Here is a 9,263-nt window from a genome sequence, read left to right as displayed (position 1 = left end):
CCCTGTGTCCAAAGCTATAGCGTGGTCCCTGTGAGTACGTGGACATATGCAAGTAAGACAGGCAGTACTGAAAGACTGAATTTGTTGAGGGGCTCCAGCTTTCCTCGATGATTAAATCTCAGCCCTTAGAGATACAGGGAATTTTTTTTTAATTAGCATGTAGCTGTAGCCTCTAGCTATTGCTTAAGCAGGTCCAGCTTCAATCAGAAATATTCAAGGTTTATGTAGGGTTGGGCATTGTGATTATCATAGGGTGGTCTTTTTATCCCCTCCCCAAAGAGATCTTCCCTAGAGCTAAACAGGTTTTACAGGAGCTAAAATTCTCAAGTTTCTAGTTAAGACAGTTTGATGGTTAGCAGACAGAACTCACTATCTACCAGGGCATTGGTGGTGGCCAGTTCTCAAGGGAAAAGAATACATGTGACCCTTTCCGGAAATGAGCAGTGAGCAGATTGACAGAGCAGAAGCCAATGGTTCCGGTTTGCTATGCTGCCTCAGCTCAGACTGTTTCCCAGTCTGTTTTCTTCTTTAAATCTATTTATTTTTATTCCATAATAAATCATTTCATTAAAAAAAAAACAAAACATGTTGCTGTTTTGCCTACATTTATGTCTGTGTGAGGGTATCAGATCCCCTGGAACTGCAATTGGAAAGAGCTGTTGCCATGTTTGCCTGGGACTTGAACCTGGGTCCTCTGGAAGAGCAGCCAGTGTTCTTAACCACTGAGCCATGTCTCCAGCCCCTCATTCAGTTTTCCTGCTCTCACATAACCTAGCATTTTCCAAATAAGCTCAGTAATCCTAACGTTAAAGCTTGCTACGTTCCTCTTCTCCGCTGAGCTCAGCTGCAGGTGTCGGGGCGGCAGCTCTGGCCTGGTCTTCACAGACTCACTCAGTTATTAATTTGTACACTGGGGGTTCATGCTGAGCACTGAAGCCTCCTGGTGGACATGAGGACCGTAGAGACCGACATGTCAGCGGGCAGCTGGGATGCCACGGGGAGTCAGGACAGGGCCGGACTGCCCAGACCTTGGAGAGCAGGGGGGAACCACAGGGACCAGCAGTCTTCAGAGAGCTAGCAGTGGATGAGAAAGGACAGGACTCTCTCTTACGCCTTTCTGTTTTGCTTTGGATTTTTGACACTGAGTTTCTCACTCTGTAGCTAAAGATGGATTTCACTACATAGCTCAGGCTGGCCTCAAACTCACAGTGAACCTCTTCCTCAGCCTCCTGAGTGTTAGAATTACAGGAATAAGCCACTATACTATGCTCAGCCTTTTATTGCCTTAATACCTCCCTTGTTGGGTCCTGCTTACTTCCAAGATCACTCCTGGGACATAAACTCCAACCCTTCCTCCCTTGAGAGCTTGTCTCCCTCAAAACCCAACCTACAGCCACTCCATCCCACCTACTGAGCCCCATTCACTAGTCTTAGGAACAGTTGGACAGAGAAGAGCTACTTAAAGGTGGTACAGGCCTTTAATCCCAGCACTCAGGAGGCCAAGGCAGGCAGATTGCCATGAGCTCAAAGCCAGTCTAGTGTACACAGTGGATTCCAGATCATCAAGGGCTACACAGTGAGACCCTGTCTCAAAAAAGTAAAAATTTAAAATATCATAGCTCAAGGAAGGACAGAAGTGAAGCTCTGGGCCACACTGCCAAGGGGCATATGTTATTCCTGATGCTCAGTTTGGGATGCTTGCTCAAAGCTGTCCTGGAGTCCAGGTCAGGAATCCATGGATTTACTTCTTGTTTCCAAGGCTGGGTGTCACCATATAGAACAGGCTGGTCTTGAGCTTGCTCCTGCGTCGGCCTCCCAAGTGCTGAGATTACAAGTGTGAGCCACTGCACCTGGCTTAACCCTATCTGGACTCTTACATGTCCCCAGTCTGCTTGCCTTCTGCAAAAATGAGTCTGTGATTAGAGCTGGCTCAGTTGGTAGAGCTTCCCACACACGTAAGCATGAGGACTTTTCTGTGAGCCATAGGACCTACATAGAGAACAGGGTGTATGTACTAAGGATTCCAGAAGCGTGGAGACAGGCAGGTAGTCTTGGGGCTTGCTGGTCAGCCAGTCTAGCTGGATTTGCAAGTGCTAGGCCCATAAAAGAACCTGTCTTGGGCGGTGGTAGTGTGTGCGTGCCTTTGATCCCAGCTCTTGGGAGGCAGAAGTAGACGGATCTCTGTGAGCTCAAGGCCAGCCTGGTCTACAGTGAGTTCCAGAACACCCAGGGCTACACAGAAAAACCCTGTCTTGGAAAAAAAAATTTTTTTTTAAAGAACCTATCTCAAAAAGGAAAAGTGGACAGCAATGGAAGAGCATTTGAGGTAACCTTCAACCTCCACATATATGTGCATGCACACACACGCACACACTCACATACACACCACACACACATACACACCACACTCACACATACACCACACACACACATACACACACACACATATACAACACACACAACACACACACACTCATACAGACCACACACACACACACACAACACACACTCATACACACTACACACTCTCACACACCACACACACACACTCATACACACCACACACTCTCACACACACACACCACACACTCACACACACACACCACACATCACACACACACACCACACACACACACATGCATGCACACACACATTTTTAAATGGAGCTATAATTTCACTGGAGAAGTTGTGCTTTGTAATTTGAAACTACACCTTTACTTTGAGATTGATTTAGGAGCTAACCAGAACTCAGCCAGGGTCAGTCTGTGGGAATTCGGAAGTGACCCCTCACTAGTGACCACAGAGCACACCCGTCTTCCAGTTGTTGGCAGTGTCAAAAGAATTTATTTCAAATCTGTTTAAGAATGTGGTAAAACTCAAGTTTTCCAAAAAGTAATACAGGAAGTTTAACCAACCCCCAAGGACCAGAAAACAGTGTTTGCAATTCAAAAAATACAAACGCTTGTGGATAGCTATACAAAATTAGAAAAAAAGTACTTTCCTTACCACTGCCCACCCCTCCGTGTTTTCAGTGAGACATAAACAGCCACAGAACCAAGAGCTGTCACCAAATACCAACCACTGGGAACAGAATCAGTAGGGAGAGTGGGGGAAGAGAAGGCAAGGAAAGGCGGGAAAACGGGGCCAAACAACGGTACACAGCTTTCTGTTTCTGTTAAATTCCTTCGCCAACATTATACAAACACCGTTCATGCTCAGTGCGCCGCGCAGTGCAAAGGCGGCGGTTCTATATCATGCATTCACGTTTTCAGTTGTGTCTACACCCCACTCTCCGCTGGTGCTGAGACGGCGGGGTGCTTAGGGAAGTCCAGTCTCCTGGGGCTTGGAACGGCCACCGCGGGCCACTCCCAAATCTCCAGCAGCTGTGTAGCCTTAATGGTGCCCAGGGCCCCACTTCTAGCCCTCCAACTCTGGGAACTTTCCCAGAGCCGAGTTGACAACGGGGTTCTCAGTGAGCATCACTACTAGAGGGAGACATTTCACCTAGAGTCGGGTCCCAGCTCCTCCCACCGAGTTCAGCCCTGCTCGTTCGTGGAAGAGGTCAGGCTCCCACCCTTCTTAGTTTATGCCAGGAAATCCTGGCAGCAGTCAGTTGTCTAAAATTCACTTGAGACCAGCCATCCCCTCGAGGTCCTAGTTCAGCTGTATGTCATAACACTCTCAGGTGACTTCCAAAGCCATCCCCACTGTTGGAAAACAAAAGCCAAATGCCATGGGGTTGGGGGAGTCCTAGAAACCAGAACTGAAGGAACGGGAAGCAAAAGTCTGGCTAATATATGTTCTTGGCTTCGGGGATAGCACATGCAGATGTCTTTAGCACTCAGGGTTTGGCCTGGTCAAGGCCCTGGAACATTTCACTAACCCAGGCTCTCCACTAAAGGAATGTGCTTGCTGTGGTCATGTGAGCTGTCTGAAATGCCAGGCAGCAGTGTGACAAGTGCTGCCCTGGTCACGGGGAGCTTACGGGAAGATATTGTGGTTAGAGGACATAATAACACCCACCCAGGTTACATCCACTAAATGAGCCATTTAGCCCAAACCTTATTTTTGAGACTGTTCCATGATCCACACAGCGGAGGTAGGTTGGTATGACCAGTCCTGTTGCAGGGAGGGATACTGAGGCACAGAACAGTTAGGAGATTCATCCCACACATGCCATGAGGCAACACCAAAGCCAGCTTAAGAGGTAAGTGGTGAGGGATACTCTGCACTCTGGCCTTTGGTCGTGCCTCAAGCCTCCTGTTTACCTCAGCTTGCCTTTTCCTTCACCCACCTCTTCCCCTCAGCTGTCAGGAACCCCTTCAGCCAGGAGTTCATACTAGACTGTCAGTGACAACTGGCTTTTCCTGGGGTACCAGAGTTCCCAGGACTAGTGTGGGTTTTGAAAGTCTTTTAACAATATAGGTAAGAATTCTTTAACCCCTTGAGGGCCCTAGATCCATTAAGATGTCCCTGCTCCTACCAGTAAACTGTGGCCAAGAAAAGGGAAGTTTTCCTTTGCAAGAATGGAGATGGGAGTTGGGGAAAATGTGAGCCCTTTGTTCCTTACTGAAGACCTGTGAAGAATTCTTAGGTTGGGTTAACACTAGGCCAATGGCTTTGGGACAGACCTATGTGACACAGGAAGAGGTACCCACCAACGCTATGAATGTCAACATCCAACGAATCCAGATCCAGGCCAGCCCCAGGGGGCATCTGGGTGCCCTTAGGTATTGGGGGTGTCACACTAACTGGGGGTGCTATTGGCATCTGGAGAGTAGAGACCAGGGGTGCTTAATGCTCTCCAGCACCCAGGTCCCACCCCCAAAATTGGGAGAGAAACAGAGCCCTGGGTTCACCCCCACAGTCCTGTGATGTGTTCTTAGGACCCCCAAATGGTTTTATCCACCCCCTTCACCTCTGCAACAGGCCACAGGATGAAAGGCAAACCCGGGCAGCAGCACTGAATCATGTCTCAGACTCAAGGGGCAAGCCTTTCACTCAAAGAATGAAGGCTGACATGATGCCCCTGGGAAGGTACGTGCCCATGGTCACTGACCTGAGAGGGGTTAGGGTACCTTTCACAGAAGACAGGGCTCAGTAAAGTGGTCACCCCTACCCCTTCTCTCACAGAGCTTGTCCATGTTTCAGGGCCCACCCTGCTATCAGCATATTGCTCCCTGGCTCTGGATTCCTTCAGGCCACAGGGCAGCTAAGGACATTTTGGAACCACATAAAGATCTGAAGGTACAGCCTGGACCACACACGGTGTGAGACTGCCAAGGTTGGTGCCTGTCTCCTAAAACTGGGGCTGTGTTCCCAGACAGGACAGAGAAGGAAAAACCTGCTCTGTGGGCACTGCTGTCCTGCTGAGAGGGAAGAGGTGCTGTGTGTAGAGTGGGTGCCAGTGGGTACTTATCAAGGACACTCATTCAAAAGGAATTGACGTTCATTGACTCACCCAGAGAACAGGCTCAGGAGCTGAATTTCCTTCTCGCGGACATTTGACAGACTTACCCCGAGGTCCTTCTCAGTGGCTCACAAAGGAAGGCCTTATGCTGGTATCACTCATATACAGCAGCGGAACCTCAGTGCCAGCTGCTAAGGACTCCATGGGATAGAACCCCATGATCCCAGGGCCTTGCCACTTTTCCAGTTGCCTCAAACCCGAATCATGAGACCCCGTCTTACCCTACTCTCCTCCATGCGTTCTTGTCCCTGAAAGGCGCCCTGTGCAGAAGGCAGGGGAGAGGTGGCTGTGCAGGGCTGCCTGGGCTGTCCCTGGCACCAGCATATTGCTTCTGGGCTCCAGTGAGCAAAGGGAGACAGCTAGCCCCGCCCACTCATACTCCTGTGGGGGGCGGGGAGCTGGCTCTGCTGTGTTCAACCCCAGGGAACCTCCTTAAAGAGGTCATCTGAGTTGGATGTGGTGCTCACCTCTGTAATCCCAGTACTCAGGAGGCTGAGGCAGGAGGATTGCTGTGAGTTCAAGGCTAGCCTGAGCTGTATAGTGAATTCCAGGCCAGCCTGGGCTACAGTGTGAGACCATGTCTCAAACAAAACAAGAAGAAAAAAGAGGAGGAGGAGGAAGAAGAGGAAGAGAAGGAGAAGGAGAAAGAAGAGGAAGAGGTAGAAGAGGAGGAGAGGAGGAGGAAGAAGAGAAGAGGAGGGGAAAGAGGAGGAAGAGGAAGAGAAGAGGAGGGGGAAGAGGAGAAGGAAGACAAAGAAAGGAGGAGAGAAGAGGGGAGGAGGAGGAAGAAGAGGAAGAGGAGGAGGAAGAGGAGGTGAAAGAGGAACAAGAGGAGGAGGGGGAGGAGGAGGAAAGTGGCCTCCTGAAGAGTTGGAGGCTCAGTGCAAGGCCAAGGCTTGGGTTCTCCAGCACCAAAAAAGAAAAAAAAAAAAGAAAAGAAAGGAAGGAAGGAAGGAAGGAAGGAAGGAAGGAAGGAAGGAAGGAAGGAAGGAAGGAAGGAAGAAGAAAAAGTCACCTGGGATTGTGGTCACTTTCTCATCTCCCCAAAGCCACCCACAGGTGCAGATTGGCTCAAGTGACTCCTGCTTCCCAGGAAGGTGATTGGCCCAGGCTTTGAGACTGTAAAGATTCTCTGTGGCCAGCCTTTCTGCCCTGTTCTTACTCCAGGGTTTCTGGTTTCTCTTCCACAAGACACCCAAATCCCTGGACCACCCCTGACCACAACTTCCTGGGCCAGGAAGGCAGAGGTTCCTCCATGTTCTTCCCTTTGAAGTACCTGTGCCTCCTTTTCAGAGCTGTGGCTGTGGCTGTGGCTAGACTGTAGGAAAGGGACAACGGAAGCTGCAGAGCAACTGAGGATGGCAGCGGCAGCGGCCGGGGTCCTGCGGCTGCCCCGAGGGCTCGAGATGGAGCTGTGAGCCACTTAGCAGGAAGAGAGTCCAGAGAGGCCAAGGCTATGCCTATGCAATGAATATGGCCCCAGGGCCCAGTGCGGAGGCTGGACAGTGCTGAAGGGCTCCTGGTGATGTTGGAGTGTTTGAGGAAACAAGGACCAAGAGAAAGAATTCTGAGGTAGGACTGGCGGGTCTGTGCAGCCCAGTAGTGGGTACTTGGGAACTGGTGCAGGGCCTGAGCACAGAATCGGCAAGGAAGCACAGTTGGGGTCGGCGTGCAGGTATGTCTGATAAAAACAGCCCCGCTGACAGGCAAGTCATTTCTCTGTGTAGAACGTAACGCCCGATGAGATGATGAGATGATTTCTTTGCAAGGGATTGAGCAAGGTTGCTACCAGGCAGAGCTGGTGGCTGCAGGAGAGAGACAGGAAGTGAGCACACAGGGCCGGAAGGCAGGATGACTCCGTGTGGAACTCCCCAGCAAGGGTAGTGCTCCTCGGAAGAAGGAAGACTCGGCTGCATCCCAGGGAACCCTGGCTCATGTGAAAAGAGAAGTTGTAGGGTGTCGCCATCTAGTTTCAGCCTTTCTCTGGGGTCTCATCTGTCTCATCGTGACAGAGCCACCCCTGTCGCCACCAGGGTCGCTCCTTGTGTTCATGATGCTTCAAAGAGGGCACCGGGTGAAGCCGTAAGAGCTTACTGAGATGCACAGTCTGTCTTCCCAGGGTCTGCCGCCTCTGTGATCAAGGCCCAGCCCAGGAAGGCGGTGCAGATATATGTCCAGCAATTTCTGTGGAAGCAGGTTCTAGAAAAAGCCACCACTGTGCAAAGACGTGTCACTGTCTTGGATTCCAGTGTTTCTACTCATAACTAAGAACTGAGTGAATAAAATATAACAGATTGTTACACATACACACACATGTGTGTGAGAGTGTGTGTGTGTGTGTGTGTGAGAGAGAGAGAGAGAGAGAGAGGTCAACAGCACATGGGTAATGATACAGACCCTAAGGAAGCCTTTCTGAAGGGTCCTAGCAGTTCATTAATGACTAATGTCCCTTTCAAATTAGTTTGCAGTGTATTGAAAACTGCATATCCCAGAGGCTCAAGGTCCGTTTCTTCCCGCAGAGGTGACAAACTGTCAGCCTGGGACTCCATAAAGGAACAGAGTCCTAGCAATGGGTTACAGGCAGGCATGGAGTAACATCACGGGGCTGATCCATCCTGGGATACCAGTCTCAGAGTCTGCCTTCTCCTCTCCCTCCAGGAAAACAAAAAACAAAAACTTAAGAGGAAATCAAAGTTTTTAAACAGATGTCAGAAAATATAAGCCGGAAACAAAAGGTGTCCATCTTGAGGGCACCCTGGGGGGGACCATAGCCCTGTGGCATTGAGGTGAAAGGCCACTCCTGATATAGGCGGCCACAGTATGGTCGTGGGGCTCGCATGTGATTCATTCTCAGTTCCCCCAGAAAAGCGTCTTCAGATGTCCGCTGGCTGCTGGCACCCAGGACTTTCTGTTATGCCCTGGTCCTCCGTGAAGCCCTCCATCACGGCCAGCTAGGCAGCGGGAGCCACCAGGCTAGTTGCCTGACAGCTTTGGCCGTCCCAGGTTTGTTGGCACCTCCAGTCCTGTGTGCAGGGTGACCTGGAAAAGATGAAACCAGCAGGAGTTGGTTGGGTGGCAGAGTACTTGCACACTACGTACAAGACCCTGGGTCCCAGCCCTAACACAGGAGGAAGGCAGGAGACAGAGGAGATAGAGGAGCGGAAAGAGGGGCAGGAGAGGCTGTCCATAGCACAGAACACCTGACGTAGCACCGCGACCACGTGCCGGAGAACTCATGCTATGGATTTTATTACTCATCTGTCTCCCCCATATGGCTAAGGCCCATGCCACTTTGTGCTTTCTGCCTCATAACCGGAGCTACAGTAACGAGCAGATGGGTTCACTGGCATGAGCCGCAGAGCCCTGCGGCAAAGAGGCTCTGCTTCTCGCAGCCGAGTCTCTGAGCCTGCTGCTGTCTCTTCCAGCTCTCACTGTGACCCTCAAATCGCCCCTTTACGTAACCAACACCGGACTGTTGTGGAAACACTTGCAGGGCAATAGACACATGGCAGGTCCCTTAATAGATCCAGGGACAGAGGGAGTCTGTTAGAAGCAAAGGATGCCCCCATCTAGCTTGTGTTAGGAGCTCCTGTACCATCCAATCCCCTGGGGCACTGAGCCCCTGCTCCTTCCTGGAGCCCCATGGAGCTTGTTTGCTCCAAAAGGTCGTATGTACAGTCCTTAGCAGAAGACTGCCTATCTGATGAGCGAGGTGGTCCGTTCTCATTACAGTACTCATTGTTCAGGAAGCAGAGAAGTGGGCGGGACTGGGCGAGCCACCTGTGTCTCTAAG

At 50.7% G+C, this 9,263-nt stretch overlaps 1 protein-coding gene across 2 annotated transcripts in view; it reads right to left on the bottom strand.

Moving 5' to 3' along the window:
• Positions 1-2,815: 2,815 nt before the first annotated feature.
• The window catches only part of Trim67 (tripartite motif-containing 67), a 43,397-nt gene continuing 36,949 nt past the window's right edge, over positions 2,816-9,263 (bottom strand). Inside the window, exon 10 of one of the 2 annotated variants that reach the window (XM_006531139.4) lies at positions 2,816-8,509. In XM_006531139.4, coding sequence (XP_006531202.1) covers positions 8,444-8,509 — 66 coding nt within the window. In that variant the 3' untranslated portion in view covers positions 2,816-8,443. The remainder of the gene's footprint in view (positions 8,510-9,263) is intronic. The other variant, NM_198632.2, reaches the window with a different exon arrangement.

The sequence above is a fragment of the Mus musculus genome, chromosome 8 (genome assembly GCF_000001635.26).
Source record: "Mus musculus strain C57BL/6J chromosome 8, GRCm38.p6 C57BL/6J".
In the NCBI taxonomy this organism is placed as follows: domain Eukaryota; kingdom Metazoa; phylum Chordata; class Mammalia; order Rodentia; family Muridae; genus Mus; species Mus musculus.
Note: the sequence above shows the minus strand (reverse complement) of the source record. Positions and strands in the feature narration are given on the sequence as shown.